General features: G+C 45.4%; 1 protein-coding gene across 5 annotated transcripts; it reads left to right on the forward strand.

The window, feature by feature from the left end:
- Window positions 1-153: 153 nt before the first annotated feature.
- On the forward strand, window positions 154-24,208 carry LOC117554156 (soluble scavenger receptor cysteine-rich domain-containing protein SSC5D-like). 5 transcript variants are annotated; one of them, XM_034228422.1, is made up of 8 exons: window positions 154-314; window positions 450-580; window positions 12,850-13,140; window positions 14,304-14,615; window positions 14,700-14,990; window positions 19,756-20,073; window positions 20,485-20,588; window positions 22,501-24,208. In XM_034228422.1, the coding sequence occupies exons 4-8, from the start codon at window positions 14,501-14,503 to the stop codon at window positions 22,600-22,602; spliced, it is 930 nt and encodes a 309-aa protein (XP_034084313.1). In that variant the 5' UTR covers window positions 154-314; window positions 450-580; window positions 12,850-13,140; window positions 14,304-14,500; the 3' UTR covers window positions 22,603-24,208. The 5 variants fall into 5 exon arrangements, with proteins under 5 accessions (XP_034084313.1, XP_034084316.1, XP_034084315.1 ...); XM_034228425.1 differs by having other exon boundaries at window positions 548-580; XM_034228424.1 differs by having other exon boundaries at window positions 160-277; window positions 548-580.
- Window positions 24,209-25,500: the final 1,292 nt, after the last annotated feature.

Below are 25,500 nucleotides of genomic sequence, written 5' to 3' on the forward strand. Positions count from 1 at the left end.
TCTGTGTGTGTGTGAGTGTGTCTGTGTGTGTGTGTGTGTGTGTGTGTGTGTGTGTGTGTGTGTTGTGTGTGTGTGTGTGTGTGTGTGTGAGTGTTTGTGCGTGTGTGTGTGTGTGTGTGCGTGTGTGTGTGTGTGTCTGCATGTGTGTGTTTGTGTGAGTGTGTGCGTTTGTGTGTGTGTGTGCCACTATGCCAGGTCATGTTAAACAGGTACAGGTCAGTTAGTTAACGTCTGCAGTTAGTGATGGGGCAGTGAGGCGTTCAGGGGACAGCAGAAGGTGGGAACTGGCAGCATCCTCTGTGGTTCCTCCTGATGTAATTGTTGCTGTAGAACATGTTTCAGTGTGATGATGGTGCTCCATGACTCATTTGAACTGAAGGAGCATATTCTCTGAGCTGTTGCTTTAACTCTGAACATGTGACTTCTCTGTATGAACGTGTTCTTCTCAGCTCGAGTAAACTGGTGGAATGACTCCAGAGTGAGTTCACTGACGTGTTCCTGAGACGATAGGAAACTCTGTTGACCTTATCTTCTGATTTCTCCTCAGGACTCCAGGCTGAAGGAGAACTCAACTCAACAGGTAACGAGCTCAGTTTATTCACCCTGTTACTCTTTAAGTGATTCCAGCCTGTAAACAACCTTTATCATGAAACATGATGTATTTAAAGACTTCACCACTAACTGGTCCTAGTTTCATCATTTATCATTCTACCATGTTTGTGAAGCCAGGATATACTTCAAAGGTCAACAACAAATGCACATGGCTTTCTTACCCAGCAATAAGTGTGTGAAACCTGGGTAAAAGTTATGTAAATACAGGGGGAGAGAGGAGCAGCAGCAGCAGCAGCAGGCTGTGACCCAGAGAGCAGCTCCTTCCAGCACCTCGCTCTCCCACCCAGAGGACAGGCTGCTTCACAGCACTATGTAACCCAGGAAAGAAGCTTGAATCCTGGGTATGTCAGTGTTAAAAAGTGCTTTAAACTGGTTTAATTACCCAGCAATAAGTGTGTGAAAGCTGGGTAAAAGTGATGTGAACAGAGGGAGAGAACAGCATTTCACAGGCATTTCACAGGCACATAGGCAGAAATCCAGGGTGTCACATGGGTCAGAAAAAGTCTAAGTTAACTTTTGGAAGAACCAGAGAAAAGGGTGAAAATGGATCAAATGTATCACAAAATAGTGTCTCTTAAGGCGGATATAGTCCCCTGACAACTCCTGTTACATTCCTCAAGAGTCAGAAAAAGTCTAAGTTAATTTTTGGAAGAACCAGAAAAAAGGGGTGAAAATGGATCAAATGTATCACAAAATAGTGTCTCTTAAGGCGGGTAAAAGTTATGTGAATATGGGGTGACGTATATGGACACTTGAGCACCAGCGAGACCCCCACCTCCATAACCTCGAGCACCTTGGGTCCCCGGGCCCCCGAACTTAAGCACTCCCCCACGGACTAAACCCAGATGATCACACCCTCAAGAACCTCGTGCCCCTGGGGATCTTAAAGGGGGGGTGGAGTTTGCGGTGCTTTATTGTCCGCCCATCGGCATCCATATTCGTAATTATTCACAGCAGCACCACCCAACCTTCCTGTGGAGGATGTTCTCATGGCCCTGGTTATACTTAAAGGAGGTGGATTTTGTGGTGCTTTACTGTCCGCACACCAGCATCCATATTCTGCCTTATTCACAGCAGCACCACCCACCCTCCTGTGGAGGATGTTCTCATGCCCCTGGTTATACTTAAAGGAGGTGGATTTTGTGGTGCTTTACTGTCCGCACACCAGCATCCATATTCGGCCTTATTCACAGCAGCACCACCCACCCTCCTGTGGAGGATGTTCTCATGCCCCTGGTTAGACTTAAAGGTGGTGGATTTTGTGGTGCTGTACTGTCCGCACACCAGCATCAATATTCGGCCTTCTTCAAGGCACCACCCCCCCGTGATGGAGGTTCACACTTTAACTTTTTTGTCATATTTTGTCTTTCCACGTGTGGGTGCGCAAGGCAAAGATGTGTACCCAAACTCAAGCACTCACATCACATGGGTAAAATGAGCTTCATGTTGCCCTGCAAAATCACATTTGGTGTATTTTCACAGCTTTTTGGAAATACACCAAATGTGATTTTGCAGGGCAACATGTCATGGTCTGTAAAATAGCATTTTTTGTTTATTTCCATCATTCAGGCAAATACACATATATTTGTCCGCTCCAGGAGCTTCAAAGTGCAGACCCCTGAGCCCTGTAAAATATTATTATTCCGACCGCCAAGCACCGGCATGTGGACCCGGGGAGGAGGCCCTCCGATGGCGGGTCAAATTTGCTGATAGCACAGCTGACGGCTGGACACTAGCCGTAGAGGAACACCAGGGCGGGACCAGGCAGTTCCCTCTTTGCAGACAAGCATATATGGTTGTTACGCAGGATCAAACAGGTAGCCTGTGATGAAGTAGGGTCAACCCTATATCATGGTAGCCGTTTCTCAGGCTCCCTCTCCGGAATCGAACCCTGATTCCCCGTTACCCGTGGTCACCATGGTAGGCACAGAAAGTACCATCGAAAGTTGATAGGGCAGACATTCAAATGAGACGTTGCCGCCACGAGGGCCAGCGATCGGCTCGAGGTTATCTAGAGTCACCAAAGCGGCCGGGGCGCCCCGGAGAGCACCCCGAATGGGTTTTGGTTCTGATAAATGCACGCATCCCCGAAGGTCAGCGTTCGTTGGCATGTATTAGCTCTAGAATTGCCACAGTTATCCAAGTAACGTTAGAGCGATCAAAGGAACCATAACTGATTTAATGAGGGTAGCCTGTGATGAAGTAGGGTCGACCCTATATCATGTGAAGCCACCGAACACTGGTCCCCGGGGGAACCGGTGCCCGGAGCAAGGCCAATTGCTGAATGCCGCAGCCGACGAAGGCTGCTATGCAACAGTGGAGGGTTCGAGAAACAACAGTGTTTGCCGGGCACACCGCGGCGGAGGTGCCAGCCCGGAACCTCCGTCCCGCTGCGGGACCCGTGGTGGGACCCGTGGTGGGACCCGTGGTGGGACCCGTGGTGGGACCCGTGGTGGGACCCGTGGTGGGACCCGTGGTGGGACCCGTGGTGGGACCCGTGGTGGGACCCGTGGTGGGACCCGTGGTGGGACCCGTGGTGGGACCCGTGGTGGGACCCGTGGTGGGACCCGTGGTGGGACCCGTGGTGGGACCCGTGGTGGGACCCGTGGTGGGACCCGTGGTGGGACCCGTGGTGGGACCCCTGAGTCAGACGCCCGGGAGGGAAGAGACATGCGGGTTACCCCCACACAGCACACCCTCCCGGCCATTAGAGTCGAACCCGCAGTTCGGAGGAACCGACAGCCAAAGCACCGGCACGTGGACCGGGGGAGAAGGCCCTCCGATGGCGGGTCGCGTTTGCCATTCGATCAGTGAGAAATCAGGAAAAAGTCTGAGTTCACCTTTGGGAGAACCATGAAAACGGGCAAAATGTATCCCAAAATACTGCATCATAATGCAGGTAGAGTCCCCTGACAACTCCCCTCACATTCCTCCAGAGTCAGAAAAAGTCTAAGTTAACTTTTAGAAGAACCATAGAAAATGGGTGAAAATGGATAAAATGTATCCAAAAATAGTGCTTCATTTGCGGGTAGAGTCTCCCCAAACTCCCCTCACATTCCTCCAGAGTCAGAAAAAGTCTAAGTTAACTTTTAGAAGAACCATAGAAAATGGGTGAAAATGGATAAAATGTATCCGAAAATAGTGCTTCATTTGCGGGTAGAGTCTTCCCAAACTCCCCTCACATTCCTCCAGAGTCAGAAAAAGTCTAAGTTAACTTTTAGCAGAACCATAGAAAATGGGTGAAAATGGATACAAATGTATCCGAAAATAGTGCTTCATTTGCGGGTAGAGTCTCCCCAAACTCCCCTCACATTCCTCCAGAGTCAAAAAAAGTCTAAGTTAACTTTTAGCAGAACCAGAGAAAAGGGTGAAAATGTATCAAATGTATCCGAAAATAGTGTCTCATAATTCCGTGACAACTCCCCTTGAATTCCTCCAGAGACCAGTTCAAAAACTTAAAGTTTTGTAAGAACCATGATCCTCCAGGCAACAATTGTATCCGATCCAAAGTGCTCATGTAGCGGATGCATTCCTCCATGATTTCCCCATCATGTGAAATAGCCCGTTTTTTTCTAAGTGCTCTCAAAAACCGGGTTTCTGATTTCATGCGGATGGTAGCTTGGAAAAGATGAATGAATTTTTTCGACGGAGGAAGGGAGGTCTCGATTCCCCTCTCCGTTGTAAAAAACGGGGGGAGTGGAAATGTCTCCAGGGCTTCCACCGGCAGCGCCGAAGACTTGTGCTTTTTTGAGCACTTAGCCATTTTTTCGAGAATTTTTCAAAACTTCATTTTTGATTATTTTAAGATATAATTGACCGTTTTCTTTACTTTTCTTTGCATTCCACGGGTGGGGGGGCATAGCAGGCCACATATGAGCTCCCAAATTCGGCTTGGAACATCCGGGAATTGTGGGCTATGCTCCATAAACTGACAAAGTCATCCAGAAATGTCATTTTAATAGCCCAAAAATATATAATACACATACATTTAAATAGTAAAAGGTACAATTGTGCTCCTAATTACCCGGAATTTGATTTATATAGCCCCATGATAGTGAATAAAAATCATTTTCAAGGGAAAAAAGTGTTAAAATGCCTGATTAATATGTTTGTAATGCTAGCAACAGGTTCACTGCTGTAAGCAGGGTCCCACACTCACAGGCACACAGGCAGAGATCCAGGGTGATTCACATGGCTTTCTTACCCAGGAATGAGTGTGTGAAAGCTGGGTAAAAGTGCTGTGAATACAGGGAGAGAGAGCAGTAGCGGGCTGTGACAAAGAGGTACACAACGATGTGTACACTGGGTCATTCAGAATGTGCTATTTCTGTATAAATAGCACCTTCTGTTATTCTGTTATCAAGTTATCAATTAATAGCAAGATTTTACATGGGCAAACAGGCTATTTCACAGGACACAGGCTATGTCAGACTTCCATCAAATACACCGGGAAAAGCACCTCTCTGTGGCCGCTCCAAGACCCCCAAAGGACGGACTAGAGACCTCCAGCATCGTTCCCTGACATGAGCAAACAGGCTATTTCACACTACCAGGAGACAGAGCGCGAAAACCACCTCTCTGTGGCCGCTCCAAGACCCCCAAAGGACGGACTACAGACCTCCAGCATCGCTCCCTGACATGCGTACTTCCATAACCTCGCGCACCTTGGGTCCCCGGGCCCCCGAACTTAAGCACTCCCCCACGGACTAAACCCAGATGATCACACCCTCAAGAACCTCGTGCCCCTGGGAACCTTAAAGGAGGGTGGAGTTTGCGGTGCTTTATCGTCCGCCCAACAGCATCCATATTCGTCCTTATTCACATCACCACCCACCCTCCTGTGGAGGATGTTCTCATCGCCCTGGTAACCCTTTAAATAGTCTGATACTACCACTGCACTTTACAAGCCAGAAATAATGTTTAAATTGTCGGGGGAAGTGTTTTTAAGCGTTTGGAAGAGATTTTTAGCCTGTCATTTTGCAAGATATCATTTAACATTGAAGCTCTCTTGGAGAAGGACAGAATATGTCAATTTCCAGGAGATCTTCAATGTTAAATCATATCTTGCAAAATGACAGGCTAAAAGCCAGGAATAAGTGTTTCAAAGGCGGGAAAAGTTGTTTAAAATAGTCTGATACCTCCAGGGCGCATCACCGCATTTGACAAGCCAGGGAAGGTGTCTGAATCCTGGGTAAACTTTGTTTAAATAGTCTGATACCTGGCACTGTATCAACCCCTGGAAATCTTAAACGTTATTAAAATGTTTTTTTATTTATTTAATTATCACATTATTTTTACAAAAACAGTATACACAATAAACATAATACAAACATGATTAAAAACATGATTAGCGGGGGCCCGGGGGCCATATTAGCCGTCTAACTTGTACGGTGCACCGGGGGAAAAAGGCTGAGTCCACGGCCCCTACCCCCACATCAGGAGTATCAACCGGCCCTGAAGAAGAGGTATCGCTGCTATCCGCCCCTGAGTCCTCTGCGGAGGTATCTGACGGCGGTAGAACTCCTTCCGATGATGCTGCTGCAGCTGCTGCCGCCCTGAACATGGAGCGGATCTTCAATCCCTCCTTTATTTCAGGCGTATTCGCGTAGAACCGGTCTGCAGTGCTTACGTCGTGACACATAAACCTGGCGAGAATCGACCTGCTTTCTGGATCTTGGTGATGCTTGATAATGTCAGCCAGGGCAGTGCGCAGGATTGTGAAGGTGACGGCTGTTTTTAGCCCAGCATCAGCCCAAGCCCTCTTCAAGTGTTCCACAGGTTCCTGGAGTCATGCTTCCCCGTTGTGAAAAGGAAGAATTCATTCTGAGGACCCGACAAGCTCTCTTTTATCCCCATCCACCGCATGACCCAGCTAAACTCCTTTACTGTAAGCACCAGCTGTGCTTCGCCAAATGTCTTGGCAGTCTTGTGATCCTGCACATGGATGATGTAGCCCTCAGCAGTGCCCCTTATATCTGCCTCTAATACCTCAGTGTTGGTCATGTTTGCGTACACACCCGGACGGTGGCCATAAAGGAGGCTCCAATGGAGGGTTAGATAGACGTATAGCAGGTACTGGGTGATTGAGGTCGGGTTGCAAGCCATCAGGTCAAGTAAATCAGGGATGCGCTTCTCAGCGGCCGCCATGGCGGCGAGAAGCTCCGCCTGGCTCGGCAGACGATCCAGCTTATTCCTCTTCATCTTGAACTGCTGGACAGTGACAGACTTTTTCAAGTTGTTCATGTTGGCTTTCACCTCTCTGATAATGTGGGTCATATCAGACTGGGTGAGCCTGCACCCCCGGAGCTTTGACTCAGACAAGTACCTCAGGAAATGGTTCACATTCTTCAGGAACAACAGCGATGTTGTGACTGCCCGGCCCGACTTTGAAATATACTCGCTCCAGCCACGGACCCTCTTCGTGTCTTTTAGAAACAGCCAGTCTGACAGCCGGTTAACACCATGGGCCATGAATACGAGGAAGTTCTTTATCCGGCTGACCTTGGACAGACAATTTTCTTTCCGTTTTACTGTCGGTGTGACACCCTCACAATGATCCCTGTATGTCTGAATGTACGTCTCCATGCTTTAAGGCAACGTGATTTCACGCATGGTATTCCCCCGTCCCTTCCCTGTGGACCAGTGATTTGGGAGAGAGGGCCAGTCCTTAGCCAGATTAGTTTTCAGTTTATTGTAGACAGACGCACGGGTCTTCTGGTATACAGGGGTCTCACTACCGGAGGCTTCTGGGGACCGCATGACAGTCTTGACCGGGGTCTTGAGAGGGGTCTCACTACCGGAGGCTGCTGGGGACCGCATGACAGTCTTGACCGGGGTCTTGAGAGGGGTATTGCTGACGGAGGCTGCTGGGGACCACATGACAGTCTTGACCGGGGTCTTGAGAGGGGACTCACTGCCGGAGGCTTCTGGGGACCGCATGACAGTCTTGACCGGGGTCTTGAGAGGGGTCTCACTACCGGAGGCTTCTGGGGACCGCATGACAGTCTTGACCGGGGTCTTGAGAGGGGTCTCACTACTGGAGGCTTCTGGGGACCGCATGAGAGTCTTGACCGGGGTCTTGAGAGGGGTATTGCTGCCGGAGGCTGCTGGGGACCGCATGACAGTCTTGACCGGGGTCTTGAGAGGGGTATTGCTGCCGGAGGCTATTGTGTTTATGCCGGAGGTACTTGAGTTTGCCAGGCCCTTAAATCGTATACATTCTTCCTCTTCCTCAAGCACAGCAGCAGTGGCACTCTGCTTCCTGGGTTTTAGCCCCTTTTTCAGCCTGGAGCGCAGGGTCTTCACCTCATCAATGAGGGCATCCTTCTGAGCCCTCAATGCCACATTTTCCAACATCACCTGCCTGCAGTCCTCTTCGTCACACTCGGTACGTGGGGAGAAGGGTGGAGGGTGCACCGGGTATTCCTCCTCATTGTCTATATCCAATGATGTTGCCATTCCAATGATGGGATTAGTCTCTCGGAGGTCATGGAGCAACTGCAGGGCCACACTATGCTTCAGCCTTGCCAGGACCTGATGTGCCTCATCTCGGGAGAACTCAGGGTGGTCATGAGTGACATGACGGTGCAGTTTCTTCCCAGCATACGAACACCCTGTGATGGGACAGGGTTTGGTCCGAACATTTATTCTGCCACTGGCCATTTTAAGAATGATGCCACTTTCCTCCAAGTTCCGCACTGCATGTTTGTGCTTAAGGTGCTTGTTCAAAGCCAGATAGAAGAGTATGCACACCGGGCATTCGGACGACATCCTTACTAAAACAGACACAGTTAATTGTATTTAAATTCTGTTTTGTTTCTCCGTTTATATGCGTTAGCGTAACCGGTAATTGCAACAAAATGTTGATGCTTCAATGCCTGGTACACGGACCAAAGGAGGACTTGGGTTACCACCGGGTTAAATGGTCCCACCTCCGCACCAACGCGGAGCTGGTGATGGCAACATTGGGTCCGATGCATCAATTCATGGTGGCCCGACCATGAGAGGGTTTGTGGTGCCCCGGAACCAGGCAGTACCCCAGCAGGAAACACGTTTTATGGTCAAAGGAGGAAAGAGTGATAGAACCGGGGTAAAGCAAAGAAAGTGTCCGAAAATAGTGACTTGTAACCCGGGTAGAGAGTATGTCATCTCTCGGTCCTATCCTCCAGACAACATGGTAACGTGGGGACAACAGTACCGCCGGGCGCTCCATCCCGCTCCGGCATTCACCGCAGCGGGGGAAGGAGGCATTGAACCCCTCACATCTGCCCCCGGAGGAGGCAGGGGAGTCAGGTACCCGGAGGGCGCACGGTGGACGGCCAGGGCAAGGCAGCCACACCGCGCTGGAGTCAGAGTTCCGAGTGTTGGAGCCGGGTCCCGGTGAAACGCAGGACGGAGCACCCGGCAGGAGCCTCCAGCAGACCCCCCCGCGCGGTTCCCTCGTCCCTCGGAAGAGGCGGAGAGGTGGGTGTTTTTCATCTGCTGGCGGACTGCCGGGGAGAACGCGCTGCTCGGGAGCCAGGCTCAGAGTGAGTGGCAGTGGGTGCCCGCGCACCTGCCTTTTACAGCGGGAGCACGAGCTGGTCTCGGGGAGGGAGAGAAGAGAGGAGCGGAGGCTGCCGAAACAGCCCTCCCTCAAACACACCCCTCAATTTTGACAAGACAAACAGCAAGAAGAGTCCCCTTTCGACTCCCCTTGCATTCCTCCAGAGACCAGTTTGGACTTAAAGTTAAGAACCAGGCTGGGGGGGTCTCCAGGCATCAGAGAACCAGAGAAAAGGGGTGAAAATGGAGAAATTGTATCCCAAAATAGTGTCTCTTAAGGCGGATAGAGTCCCCTGACAACTCCCATCACATTCCTCCAGAGTCAGAAAAAGTCTAAGTTAACTTTTGGAAGAACCAGAGAAAAGGGTGAACATTGATAAAATGTATCCGAAAATAGTGTCTCTTAAGGCGGATAGAGTCCCCTGACAACTCCCGTTACATTCCTCCAGAGTCAGAAAAAGACTAAGTTAACTTTTGGAAGAACCAGAGGAAGGGGTGAAAATGGATAAAATGTATCCGAAAATAGTGTCTCATTATTCCGTGCCAACTCCCCTTGAATTCATCCAGAGACCAGTTCAAAAACTTAAAGTTTGGTAAGAACCATGATTGGGGGTCCTCCAGGCAACAATTGTATCCGATCCAAAGTGCTCATGTAGCGGATGCATTCCTCCATGATTTCTCCATGATGGAAAATAGCCCGTTTTTTTCTAAGTGCTCTCAAAAACCGGGTTTCCGATTTCATGCGGATGATAGCTTGGAAAAGATGAATGAATTTTTTCGACGGAGGAAGGGAGGTCAGTATTCCCCTCTCCGTTGAAAAATGCAACGGGGTAATGCAAATGTCTCCGGGGCTTCCGCCGGAAGCGCCGAAGACTTGAGCTTTTTGCAGCCCCTCCTCCATTGGCACTTAGCCGTTTTTTCTAGAATTTCGAAAATCATGCATACTTCCATAACCTCGCACACCGTGAGACCCCGGACCCCCGGACTTAAGCACTCCCGAACGGACTAAACCCATATGTTCACACCCTCCAGAACCTCATGCCCCTGGTGACACTTAAAGGTGGTGGATTTTGCGGTGCTTTACTGTCCGCCCACCAGCATCCATATTCGGCCTTATTCACAGCAGCACCACCCACCCTCCTGTGGAGGATGTTCTCATGGCCCTGGTAACACTTAAAGGAGGTGGATTTTGTGGTGCTTTATCGTCCGCACACCAGCATCAATATTCGGCCTTATTCACAGCAGCACCACCCACCCTCCTGTGGAGGATGTTCTCATGGCCCTGGTAACACTTAAAGGAGGTGGATTTTGTGGTGCTTTACTGTCCGCACACCAGCATCAATATTCGGCCTTATTCAAAGCAGCACCACCCACCCTCCTGTGGAAGATGTTCTCATGGCCCTGGTAACACTTAAAGGAGGTGGATTTTGTCGTGCTTTACTGTCCGCACACCAGCATCAATATTCGGCCTTATTCACAGCAGCACCACCCACCCTCCTGTGGAGGATGTTCTCATGGCCCTGGTAACACTTAAAGGTAATGGCTTTTGTGGTGCTTTACTGTCCAAACACCAGCATCAATATTCGGCCTTATTAACAGCACCACCTGCCCTGCTGGAGGTTCACACTTTAACTTTTTTTGTTACCCTCCTCTGCCTTACACATCCTCCCACACTTGAGCACTCCTCACTCGGACTGAACCCCTCCATGCACACCCAGACTGCACCCAGAGAACAGGCTGCTTCACAGCACTTTGCAAGCCAGGAAAAGTGATTGAATCCTGGGTATACATGTTTTAAATAGTCTGATACCTCCAGGGCGCATCACCACATTTTACAGGCTAGGGAAGGTGCCTGAATCCTGGGTGAACATTGTTTAATTGTTTAAGTGTTTTTAAATGTGTGAAAACAGTGTTTTCTCACTTTCAAAACTCTCCCGTCATTGCCCGGAGAAATTGGGTCGATGTTGTATTCAATCTGACCGTTAATATTCCAGTGAGACGAAGTACGTACAATGACCGGAGTTATCCCATGTTAATTTTGTTCCAATACCGGAGCATTCCCTCACCCAATTTAGAGACAATGGACGTCCACTCTCGGGAGACGTCTGACAGTGGTGCGGTTACCCAAAGTGACAGACCTAATTTTACCTCTATTTAGAGGCAATGGACGTACAACACAAAGCTAAATGGCTTAACAGCGTTAGCATAAGTAGTCAAACATGTAAATATCACACATTTTCTTAAAAATATTGTTACATCTACTTGGTTTTAAATTCATTACCAACCAGGAGTTGGATAAACACCAGATACTACAAAAGGAGCTGGTCCAAATCTCCAAAGTGAGCAAACCTATTCTAATGACTTCCAGCAGTTAAAAAGCTTCTAACATGATTCTACTTATTGAACTGCTCCCTGAGAGGAAGAAACTAATAACACAACTGAACTCTCCTTTCTGCTCAAAATGGATCAATCAATAAACAACTCAGCGTTGGCCGGTTGATAAGGCCATGTTGCCAGTTTCTAATAAGTACAATGGGGATAGCTAAGATCAAAGTCACAAATCCCCCATTCTTTACATTTTCTATATAAATGTTTTCTTAAGCAGCTTTTATGGATAAAGGCTTTTAGCAAAGTTGGGAGAGGAGGAATCCTGTTGATCCACCGAAGTCCTTCATTCCTCCCCATCCCACGTGCAATGACAGCTAGATATCGCTGCCTTATCCTGAGCAGAGATATTCAATGCTCTTGGCTTTTATCTTTGTATATTTAATTCTACCTCCGTACAGAAAACCAATAAACCCATATTTAAAATCTAAAATCGGATCATTCTTGAATTAGATTTTGCTGATATGGTTTTTGGACTCCAACAACAAAATCAGAAGAAAGGCTTTTGTGTTCCTTTTTTCAGTTGTTGTGTTTTTGGGGATTTGTTTCTTGTGTTAAAGAGAAACACGTACACGGACCCATATCGCACATGTTCACCAAAGGGTTCAAATGACAGCAACAGAAACAGCTACTGATCTCTACGTTTAGCTTCTGATTGAACTGTTTTTTAGCTCTACTGAATCATATGCTTCATGTTTCAGGTCCTATCAGTTTATAGATGTGGGGGAGATGTTATACTTGATTAGAAGAAGTGATACCACAGTGTAGAAATACTGGAACAAGAACAAGTCTGGTATTGAAATGCACTTAGGTCAAAGTATTAGGATCAATTAATGCTGAAAGTACCATCATTAATACGACTCGTACAGTACGACTATTTCCATCATGATATATTATAGTCTGGATTCTAATCAATGATCCATTCATGTGAACATCACTTTGAATGTAGCAGCTGGTAAAGCTGGAGATCACTTGAAGGACTTGTTATACTTCCAGGTATCTTTATCCATAACAGAACTTCATCATTAAAGTGTTGTTTTATTAATAATATGAACCTGCCAAGTAACCTCAAACTCATGTTGTGAATACATGTGATGTAGTATTAGAAAACCATATACTCCAGTGAAGTCATTCAAACCTGTTCTTACAGTACTTGAGTATATGTACTTTATTACTTCCCACCACTGGTTTATAGAGAGCTGGAGTTAATGATCTGATTATCACTCGGAAGTATTCATAGTATAAATGATTAATGATTAAAATATGCTGATATCAATGAAGGAACATCTCTCTCTTGTTTCTCTGCAGAGCCTGGTGTTAGGCTGGTGGGAGGAGAGAGTCGCTGTGCAGGAGCTCTGGAGCTGGAACATCAGGGAGAATGGAGACCAGTGAGCTATAACTCTCTCTGGACCCTGAAGGAAGCAGGAGTCGTCTGCAGAGAGCTCGACTGTGGCTCTGCTGTTTCTGTGGGACGGAGAAAGGAGTCCTCAAAGAGACCTGTGTGGGGGATCAACTATAACTGTGTTGAGTCTGGATCTGCTCTGAGGGAGTGTGCAGCATCAAGTTACTCTGAACACATCCTGAATCTCACCTGCTCAGGTAAGCCCATCAGTGACATCATCAGTGACATCATCAGTGACATCATCTGTGACATCATCGATGACATTTAAAAAATACCCAAATATCAAATGATGAACAGTGGACGGAGCAGCCGGGCGTAGTGGGTGGGCTACTGGGTCTGTAGGCCCACCCACTCATTCATCAACAATGACTGAGAGAAAATATAGTTTACCGGATTTCTATTTTTGATTATCAAAATGAAAAATTAAATAATTAAATAATAGCAAAAATAAGTTTCCCTTTAAAAAATGCATCCAATTAGAAACATCATTTATTAACGTAATCAGGCTTCTGTTGTGTGACATGTTCTATCCAATCACAACAGGCCAGCGTCAAATCGCCTGCTGTGATTGGCCTACAGCTCACATCGTCGCAGCGCGGCGCCAACACAACGTAGGACGTCCCGCAGACCCCGCAGAGGAAGGAGGAACATATAGCACTCATTTACAGAGTCACAAGAATCCATGTTCAGAGTTTAGAAAGAGTGAGAGGGGAGAGGCCAGAGCCAGCATCCTCACAGCAGGGGCCGTCTCACTCCACATTCTGCCTCTCTGCTTGCTGAGTCCCTAACATGTATCAATGTGAACCAAAAGAGATGAACAAGCAGTTTTACATTTCATTCCACTCCTTGCAGCCTGGAGCACGGCTGATATGAAGAGTCCTGAAACCCACCGGGTTATTTGGAGCCTCCTCCTCTGGAATGATACCATTCACCATTTCATGGAAAACACCAGACCAAAACACAAACAGCTTGAATTCAATGATGACGCCATGTTTGAAGAACAACGTGTTTACACACATCAGTCAGATCACACATGTGAAACACACATGTGAGAGTAGAGAGTGAAACCTTTTGAAAGTGTGTGTGTGAGAGCAGAGGTGGAGCTGAGCAGAAGGAGCAGAGGGTCTGCAGAGGAGGAGGTTCTGTTGAAGACACAGGGGAAGGGTTCACTCATGGAGACCACTTGCTAGAGGCTATCAGGTGTAGATGTGAGGGTACCTGCAGTCTGTGCTCTTATCAACATGTGTTCTTTGTTCATCATCAACTCATGTTGGAACTGAGTCCAGTTTGAATCTGAAATATAGTTTCATCTCTTTGATGGTGTGTCTTTGACCTCTGTTTGATCTTCTGTCCTCTGCAGACTCTGTCAGGCTGCTGGGGGGGACTGCTCTGTGCTCAGGCAGACTGGAGGTGAACTCTGACCCGTCTGACCCGTCCTGGTCCTCAGTGTGTGAGGCTGACTTTGACCAGCAGGATGCTCAGGTGGTCTGCCGGCAGCTGGGCTGTGGGGCTCCTTCAGTCCTCCAGGGGGCGCTCTATGGAGAAGGGGAGGCTCCAATGGGGACCAAAGAGTTCCAGTGTGGAGGCCATGAGTCTGCTCTCCTGGACTGTAGCTCAGCCTCAGAGAGAAACACCTGCTCACCTGGCACAGCTGTTAGCCTCACCTGCTCAGGTAGAGAGGAGCTGTGATTGGTTCATTCTGTTCTCATCAAACTCACTTTATTCTCTCTCTGATCTCTCTCTTGTTTCTCTGCAGAGCTGGTCAGACTGGTGGGAGGAGAGAGTCGCTGTGCAGGAGCTCTGGAGGTGGAACATCAGGGAGAATGGAGACCAGTGGAGGACTATTACTATCACTGGACCCTGAAGACAGCAGGAGTCGCCTGCAGAAAGCTCGACTGTGGCTCTGCTGTTTCTGTGGGACGGAGAAAGGAGTCCTCATGGAGACCTGTGTGGAGGATCACCTCTGACTGTGTTGAGTCTGGATCTGCTCTGAGAGAGTGTGCAGCATCAGCTTACTCTGACTCCTTCCTGAATCTCACCTGCTCAGGTAAACCCATCTGTGACATTGTGACATTGTGACATTGTGTCTGTCTGTCTGTCTGTCTGTCTGTCTGTCTGTCTGTCTGTCTGTTTGTCTGTCTCTCTCTCTCTCTCTCTCTCTCTCTCTCTCTCTCTCTCTCTCTCTCTCTCTCTCTCTCTCTCTCTCTCTCTCTCTCTCTCTCTCTCTCTCTCTCTCTCTCTCTCTTCTCTCTCCTCTCTCTCTCTCTCTCTCTCTCTCATCAACCTCCTTGAAACCTGGGATTACAGAGTTCAACTTGTTCCAGTAAACGCTCCTTACTTCGTTGAATGTTTGGCACTTCAGGAGGAAGTGCATCTCTGTCTCAGTCTCACCTGTCGTACAGTGACCACATATTCTGTTCTCTTTTGGTTGCCAGGATCTTTTGAGTCTTCCTGTTTCCAGTCTGTGGTCACTGAGCCTGTACTTGGTTAGGATCTGTCTCTGCTTTCTATCTCTGACAGTAGAGAGATATTCTGCCAGCTCATACTCTCTGTGTAGAGCCAGGTAACATTCTAATCTACTTTGGCTTTTAGTTTCTTCTCTCCAATGTTGTAAATAGTTGTGTTTGCATTGTGTTATAATGTGATTGGTGTTTGGAGAGCAGTGTTGCTGAGAGACTGGTCAGAGTGGCTCTGAGAGGGGGCAGCTAGCCTCAGCACCAGCTGACATAGGGGACTCTTCTCTGGGGTTAGCTCTTGGCTTTGGAGTGGAGGGTGTCTCGGGGGCTGGATCTAAGGTGGTTAAAGAATGTTAGTGCTCTCTTTTGAGTGTTAATGATCAGTGGGTCTCTGCCTAATTCTGCTCTACATGCATTTGTTGGTGTTTTTCTCTGAACACGTAAAATGTATCTGCAGAATTCTGCATGTAAAGACTCTGTTGGATGTTTGTCCCAGCGGGTATAGCTCTGGTGACTGAGTGGACCCCATACTTCACTACCGTACAGCGCAATGGGCTGGATCACACTATCAAAGATTTTGAGCCAGATTTTAATTGGAATTTGGAGATTATAAAATGTTCTCTTAATTGCATTTAAAGCTCTTCCGGCTTTTTCTTTGAGTGCATTCACTGCCATGTTGAAACTTCCCGATGCTGTTATGGTTAAACCGAGGTAGGTGTAACTCATACTATGTTCGATGATATGATTGTTTATGGTAAACTGGTATTTGTTCTTCTGACATCTGGGGCGTTTTTGGAAAAGCATGACATTAGTTTTCTTCATATTGACTGCCAGGGCCCAGTTCTTACAGTACTGGTCTACTATGTCCAGCTGTTGTTGTAGTCCTTGTTCAGTAGGAGACAGCAGAACAAGGTCATCAGCATAAAGCAGACACTTCACCTCTCTATCTAGGAGGGAGAGGCCAGGAGCAGCACAGTGATCCAACTGAACAGCAAGTTCATTTATATATTAAATAAAGTGGGACTTAAATTGCAACCCTGACGAACGCCTCTTCTCTGGGTGAAGAATTCAGTTTGTTTGTCTCCAATTTTAACAGCACACTTATTCCCTAAATACATTGATTTAACCAGATCGTACATTTTGCCCCCTATACCACAATGTAGAAGTCTATAATAGAGCCCTTCGTGCCAAATAGAGTCGAAAGCTTTTTTGAAATCAATGAAACAAGTGAATATCTTACCATGTTGTGTTTGGTGTACATGTTTGTTAACTAAAGTGTGAAGGGTATACACATGGTCGGTGGTGCGGTGTTTTGGAAGGAAGCCAATTTGATTTTTACTCAAGATGGATTGTTGGTTAAGGAAATCTTGTATTCTTTTATTTAGAATGCTACAGAATAATGTCCCCAGACAACTGCTGACACAGACGCCACGGTAGTTCTTAGGGTCTGATTCCCAGACAGCTGCTGACACAGACGCCACGGTAGTTCTTAGGGTCTGATTCCCAGACAGCTGCTGACACAGACGCCACGGTAGTTCTTAGGGTCTGATTCCCAGACAGCTGCTGACACAGACGCCACGGTAGTTCTTAGGGTCTGATTCCCAGACAGCTGCTGACACAGACGCCACGGTAGTTCTTAGGGTCTGATTCCCAGACAGCTGCTGACACAGACGCCACGGTAGTTCTTAGGGTCTGATTCCCAGACAGCTGCTGACACAGACGCCACGGTAGTTCTTAGGGTCTGATTCCCAGACAGCTGCTGACACAGACGCCACGGTAGTTCTTAGGGTCTGATTCCCAGACAGCTGCTGACACAGACGCCACGGTAGTTCTTAGGGTCTGATTCCCAGACAGCTGCTGACACAGACGCCACGGTAGTTCTTAGGGTCTGATTCCCAGACAGCTGCTGACACAGACGCCACGGTAGTTCTTAGGGTCTGATTCCCAGACAGCTGCTGACACAGACGCCACGGTAGTTCTTAGGGGTCTGATTCCCAGACAGCTGCTGACACAGACGCCACGGTAGTTCTTAGGGTCTGATTCCCAGACAGCTGCTGACACAGACGCCACGGTAGTTCTTAGGGTCTGATTCCCAGACAGCTGCTGACACAGACGCCACGGTAGTTCTTAGGGTCTGATTCCCAGACAGCTGCTGACACAGACGCCACGGTAGTTCTTAGGGTCTGATTCCCAGACAGCTGCTGACACAGACGCCACGGTAGTTCTTAGGGTCTGATTCCCAGACAGCTGCTGACACAGACGCCACGGTAGTTCTTAGGGTCTGATTGTCTCCACTCTTATGAATGAGGAAATGAGCCCTTTGCACCAGATGAGAACATCCTGACTGCAATACGATACTGAACAGCTTGAACACTGTACCTGCATCTCTGGGGTGCTGCATCTGAGCATTTCCTTTTGAATGTTGTCTGGGCCTCAAGCTTTCCTTGGCCGGAGAGATTGTGTCTGTGTGGTCAACTCTTCCCAAGTCATTGGGAAATCAAGGGGCTTTTGGTTGTCTTTAATAGTTTCTTCTAATGTTTGGAGTTTCTCTTTTGTAATACATTGATCTGAGTTCATTAGATTTATTGGTATGTCTTTGTACAAACTTTCTAAATGTTCTCTCCAGATGTCACCGTTTTGGATGGGTAATGCTTGTGGTTGTTTTGTGTTGAAGTTGTTCCACAGATCCCAGAATTGATTTTGATCAATGGCTTTCTCAATATCCTCAAGTTTCATGTGGGTATCATTTAGTTTTTTGTTCCTTATTGTACATTTATATTTGTTTAAAACGTCGTTGTATCTAACGCGTAAGGCTGGGTTGTTTGGTTGCCGATGTTTTTCATTTGCTATTTTTCTCAGGTCTTTTCTGATGGTCTTGCATTCCTGATCAAACCATTTGTCAGCGTTTTGCCTTTTAACAGGCTTCCGCTTTTGTTTGATTAGGTCAGCTTTAATAGCTGCCTTGTGAAATATCATTGATATAATCAATGGCCTTGTTTACACCATCTTTGGTAGGAACATATTGATTTTGGTCAAATAGTGACATGTTATTCATCAGATCAGGTGAGTTCAAGGCCATGGTGAATTTGTCTCCACTGTCTGGGGCCCACCTGTAAGTAGGATGTAATGCAGCTTACTGGGTTCCCTTGCTGTGTCACTCATTGGACCTGAGAGTTTAAAGAACACATTGATTTGGTTGTGGTCTCAATAGGGGGGTGATACTGTAAGACTTTATTGCCCCTTTGATGTTTCACCTGTTGTAGTGTCCCCCTAGTAAGCTATTATAGTCATTGATGATAGTATGACTTGTTTCATCACCTGTTGGGGTTGTAATGCCCTCTATAAGGTCATGTTCTTTAATAAGGGCTAAATATTAGTTGGTGGCTCTTTTATGGTAATATAAGGTCATATGACATTTAAGTAGGTATTTTGGAGTTGTATAGGTAGGTAATAATAATGTGATCCTTTGGTGTTAATATGGGGTTAAAAATGTAATCTTTGCTAGTTTATTTAAAAAAAATCATTTATCCCCCTTCTTCTCTTTCTTCCTCCACCCATAATGTCCCTCCCACCCTACTGCACCTTCGTCAGAGCCCTAACCCTCACACCCACACAGACCCCAATGTCATATGTTGGTAATGAGGCAGGCAAATGGGAGGCGTGTGGTGCAGTGAGTTTTGCGTTGGTGTTGGGTTCAGGGGGTCACAGGTTCAAACCCCACTGCAGTCAGCATGTCGTTGTGTCCTTGAGACACTTCACCCCAAAGTGCGCCCGTGGGGATCGTCCACAGTATTGAGTATGTAAGTCGCTTTGGATAAAAGCGTCTAACAAGTAACATGTGATGTTCATGTTGGTAGAAAACACTCGTGACCACCAGAACATAAAAACAAAACATTTTGGTCACTGTCAGTCATCAGTTCAAAGATTCAAGTAGTTCAACATGTCCAGACATATCCAAGATGCCCGACCGCAAATACTTGAAGAAAATAAGTCATGATACCTGGATATACCATACTAGTACTTTTTGTTTTTTTGTTGACACATTCGAAAATATTATAATGACTGAGTGGAGGTCCTGAATATTCCAACAGCTTATATGAAATTAACGAACCTGTATAGTGAGACACATTTATAAAAAAAAACAATGTACTATTTTCACTAATATTACTATTGTACTGATTACTACTACTATTCTCTCTCTCTCTCTCTCTCTCTCTCCCGCATCCCTCTCTCTCTCTCTCTCCCGCATCCCTCTCTCTCTCTCTCTCTCTCCCGCATCCCTCTCTCTCTCTCTCCCCCATCCCTCTCTCTCTCTCTCTCTCTCTCTCCCGCATCCCTCTCTCTCTCTCTCTCCAGATAAGCTGTTTCAGCCCAACATCTCTGTGTCCTCCTCCATGTACGGGGTCTCCGGGGCCCAGCAGCAGGGGTTCCAGGTGTTCAGAGGCTCCACCTTCAGCATCAGTTGCTCCATCCAGCCTCAGTACCCAGGAGGCTCCTTCCTGCTCAGCTCCTCCACTCACAACTACACCCAGCCAGCTGTCAATCACTCTGCCCACTTCCTGTTCCCGGCTGCAGAGCCCGCCCACCAGGGAAACTACAGCTGTGTTTATCACGTCTCTGCTTCTCCTCAGGACTCCTCCTCTGAGAGCCGTCTGCTCTCCATCACCGTCACAGGTGAGCTGTTAGAGTTTACTGTAGGACAGAGCGTGATGCTCCCCAGGAGAACGCTGGTGAGTGTTTTACTGTGAGCCCTGAAGCAGTCACACCCTTACATCACATGTAGCTTTCCAGAGCAACGTACAATAAGTGCAATGAACCGTGAAGACATGAATCCAGAACACACATTCTCCAGTCAGCTGTAGTTTACATTGGAGTATTGCCATGAGTACTGACTGTTCAACAGATACAGCTAGCAGCTTCTCCCTACAGTCCTACTGTCTGGTATGAACAGGAGAAAGGGTTGGGGTTGAATGAAGATCTTAAGAAGATGTCGTTTATTGTAATATAACTGTAGAGAGGAGTCTCCATGCTGAAGTGGGTTCAGGTCTCTGTGTGTTTGCTGACTCTTGATGTGATGCTGTCCAGGTGTTCCATCAGATCCAGAACCTTTTATCATCCGAGCCGTCGTCCTGCTGCTGACTCAGCTGCTGGTGCTGCTGGTGACCATCGGACTTTACTTCTACTGCAAGGTACGGAAACATGTTGTTGTTGTTCCACTGACTGAATGATGAGGGACTGAAACATGTTGTTGTTCCACTGACTGAATGATGAGGTACTGAAACATGTTGTTGTTGTTCCACTGACTGAATGATGAGGGACTGAAACATGTTGTTGTTCCACTGACTGAATGATGAGGTACTGAAACATGTTGTTGTTCCACTGACTGAATGATGAGAGACTGAAACATGTTGTTGTTCCACTGACTGAATGATGAGGTACTGAAACATGTTGTTGTTCCACTGACTGAATGATGAGAGACTGAAACATGTTGTTGTTGTTCCACTGACTGAATGATGAGGGACTGAAACATGTTGTTGTTCCACTGACTGAATGATGAGGAACATGTTGTTGTTCCCACTGACTGAATGAATTGAATGGGTCTACTGACTGAAACATGTTGTTTTTGTTCTACTGATCTGAAATGATGAGGGACTGACTGAAAACATGTTGTTGTTCCACTGACTGAATGATGAGGGACTGAAACATGTTGTTGTTGTTCCACTGACTGAATGATGAGGGACTGAAACATGTTGTTGTTCCACTGACTGAATGATGAGGGACTGAAACATGTTGTTGTTCCACTGACTGAATGATGAGGGACTGAAACATGTTGTTGTTCCACTGACTGAATGATGAGGGACTGAAACATGTTGTTGTTCCACTGACTGAATGATGAGGGACTGAAACATGTTGTTGTTCCACTGACTGAATGATGAGGGACTGAAACATGTTGTTGTTCCACTGACTGAATGATGAGGGACTGAAACATGTTGTTGTTCCACTGACTGAATGATGAGGGACTGAAACATGTTGTTGTTCCACTGACTGAATGATGAGGGACTGAAACATGTTGTTGTTGTTCCACTGACTGAATGATGAGGGACTGAAACATGTTGTTGGTTTCCACTGACTGAATGATGAGGATGACTGAAACATGTTGTTGTTCCACTGACTGAATGATGAGGGACTGAACCATGTTGTTGTTCCACTGACTGAATGATGACTGTACTGAAACATGGTTGTTGTTTCCACTGACTGAATGATGGAGGGACTGAAACATGTTGTTGTCCCACTGACTGAATGATGATCGGTACATGAAAACATGTTGTTTGTTCCACTGACTGAATGATGAGGTACTTGAAACATGTTGTAGGTTTCCACTGACATGAATGAGGAGGGACTGAAACATGTTGTTGTTGTTCCACTGACTGAATGATGAGGTACTGAAAACATGTTTGTTTGTTTCCACTGATCTGACTGAAATGAGGAAGGGGGGACTGAAAACATGTTGTTTGTTCACTGACTGACTGAATGATGAGGTACTGAAACAGTTGTTGTTGTTCCACTGACTGAATGATGAGGGACTTGAAACATGTTGTGTTGTTCCACTGACTGAATGATGAGGTACTGAAACATGTTGTTTGTTCCACTGACTGAATCCACTGACTGAATGATGAGGGTACTGAAACATGTTGTTGTTCCACTGACTGAATGATGAGGGACTGAAACATGTTGTTGTTCCACTGACTGAATGATGAGGGACTGAAACATGTTGTTGTTCCACTGACTGAATGATGAGGGACTGAAACATGTTGTTGTTCCACTGACTGAATGATGAGGGACTGAAACATGTTGTTGTTCCACTGACTGAATGATGAGGGACTGAAACATGTTGTTGTTCCACTGACTGAATGATGAGGGACTGAAACATGTTGTTGTTCCACTGACTGAATGATGAGGGACTGAAACATGTTGTTGTTCCACTGACTGAATGATGAGGGACTGAAACATGTTGTTGTTCCACTGACTGAATGAAACAGTGTGTGTTATTGAACAGGAGTGATGCAGGAAGTCTCACTGTGTGCTGTCATGTCTCTCCAGGCCACCAGGGGGCGGAGGCTGAGCCGACAGGAGGACATTGAGCTGGATTATGATGACCTGGGTGTTCCTGCTGAAGAGGAAGGAGCTCAGGGAGCAGAGTAGCAGCTCCAAGGAGCTCCTCTCACACACACGGGTTTATCAGCTCTTATAGCTTTTAACCAACGTTAGAAAATATAGCTTTCACTCTGAACGTCACCAGCAATGTGTTAGTGCCTCATGTTTCCTGACTTCCTGTCAGCTCCAAGCCCATTGGTTCCCACTGAAGATGAAGATCTTTAAAAAACATCACAAGTTAGTTTTATTTAGAAAAGTCAATGCAGTCGGTGCAGTTTGAAAGCAGACACACCAACCCAGGCCGCTCAGGAACTAAGTCGGCCAATTAATGCCATATATTAATGTTCACATATCCTCTAGAAACAGTGTTACAAAACCCAGTGTTTGAATCTAATGTAGTGATTCCTGAGATAACAGGAGGAGCGCGTTACAGCGCCACCTAGTGTTGCATTTGTAGACCTCGAGCACAACAAGGTTTTTTTTATATTCAATCAACAAATGAGACAAAGTACAGATTTTAAAATGTTACGTTTTTCACAACAATTCATCTGCTCAGCGAGATAGGATATTTGATCCCCTTGTGGGTCACATGGGTCATTTCAGCAGCAGGACCAGATTTAGCTGAACAATATCCAGATAGGAATTGAACAAAAGTAAATAGTCCACACACTTCTTATTTCACAATGCTGATGTGTTTTTATTGACAGAAGAATGTTGCTTGATTTTGGTCTGAAGAGATTGTTTGTATAAAAATAGCTTTTTTAGAGAAATCCGATTATATTTGTAATTTTGCCAAAATGTATAAGATTTTAACTTTTCTTTAATGTTCTTATTTCACATGTTCTGAGCTCAGTTTGTAATCATTTTCAATCATTCAGTATTTCTCTTACGTTATATCATGTTTTATGGTATTTTCTGTATGTTGTAGTAATTGAGCTGTTTTTCAGAACTCCACCTGTTGGAGAGCATTCCCACATTCAGAAGATATTAAATACGAACATGTTGTAATTAAAAATGTACTTCATTTTGTAGAAGTTTCCTTTTTGAAAGGTCATGTGCTTTGTTGTGTGATCAAGATGTGCTTGTTTTTGTATTATTGAGGATTGAACTTATTTCACAAGATGATCAATAATATGTAATCATTACTTTTTGGACTTTTATGAAACATTTGAATTCCTTTAGAATTTCACTTTTTACAAAGAACTCAGATTATTTTTGTGATTTAGGATTTTCCCAAATTCAGGAGACTAATTATTTCGTACTTAAAATGTTAACATTGTCCGTAAACAAGTGTTGTGATTTTGGAACCGAGAAATGTTTTTGCTTCATAAGAATTTTGAGTGATTTTGTTGTTTTTTGCTTTTCTGAAGAATTTAGCTTTCGCCTATTAAGGTTTTTTGATGTGGCTTTTTTTAACAAATGTTGTATTTGAAGATTTTTCATGATTTTGCTTAAATCTTGCATCACAAATTCTACTTGATTTTATCATGAAGAGTTTTGACCCATTTGGTTTTCATGAGTTACGATGAAGCAAATCGTCTTGAATTCTGAACACAGCAGAATCCTCCAGAAACCATGAGATGTTCAACATCACTGTAATAAATGCTGTCATTTGCTATGTACCAAAAAAATAATAAAACTTCTTTAAAATCCATGAAACTCTGAGAGTGAGCTGATTTCAAAAGTGTTTCTCCTGGTTGGAACATGATGTGTTTGCTTTGATTCTGAGAACTGAACCTCAAGGCTTTAGTTCTCACAGGTTAGTATTGAAATCATCTCTGAGTCAAACGGCCCTTGGCATAGGCAGTGTAGGCGAATGCTAAGGGCGCTTCCATCCATGGGGGGCGCCGGATATTGGGGGGAAGAAAAAACATATGAATGCTATTAACGATATTTGATAACAAAACAATTTCCCAATTTGGGATCAATAAAGTATATTATTATCCTATCTTAACAGAACTAGGCATACATAGCGTACAGCGCCCATAAACTATGGCAGGGGTCTGCAACCTGTTTGACCCACAGAGACATTTTGACCCCTTTTCCACCCATTCTTTTGTCTGGAGCCGCAAAACATATCTGATAGCTTACTTTAAAATAACTTAAACACAGCACTTGGGGAGTCCTCTGCACATTTGAAGGAAATAAATACAATTATAACTTTGAAATAAATGAAAGCCTACACACTGTGAAACAGCTCATGTCAGTTCAACTTGCAAATGAAAGTCCACCTGCTGCAAATCAAGTCAACTTGAAGACAATCTTTGTTTCAACTCATTAATGCAAGTAAACCTCGTTGATATGACTTAAAGGTTGTAGTTGGGTTAACATTGTTTTTTAAGTTGTTTAAATTGATTTAACTTTAAACTCAGAGTTGAAACAAATACCAATCTGACATTATTATCTCCACAGCGACGCAGATGCAAAAAAAGTAATGCTCAGATTAGTTATTATTACATAGAGTATTGATCAGATTAATTAGTACATAGAGTATTGATCAGATTAGTTATTATTACATAGAGTATTAATCAGATTAGTTATTATTACATAGAGTATTGATCAGATTAGTTATTATTACATAGAGTATTGATCAGATTAGTTATTATTACATATAGTATTGATCAGATTAACTATTATTACATAGAGTATTGATCAGATTAGTTATTATTACATAGAGTATTGATCAGATTAGTTATTATTACAGAGAGTATTGATCAGATTAATTATTATTACATAGAGTATTGATCAGATTAGTTATTATTACATAGAGTATTGATCAGATTAGTTATTATTACATAGATTATTGATCAGATTAGTTATTATTACATAGAGTATTGATCAGATTATATTATTACATAGAGTATTGATCAGATTAGTTATTATTACATAGAGTATTGATCAGATTAGTTTTTATTACATAGAGTATTGATCAGATTAGTTATTATT

The sequence above is a fragment of the Gymnodraco acuticeps genome, unplaced genomic scaffold (assembly GCF_902827175.1).
Source record: "Gymnodraco acuticeps unplaced genomic scaffold, fGymAcu1.1, whole genome shotgun sequence".
NCBI lineage: Eukaryota > Metazoa > Chordata > Actinopteri > Perciformes > Bathydraconidae > Gymnodraco > Gymnodraco acuticeps.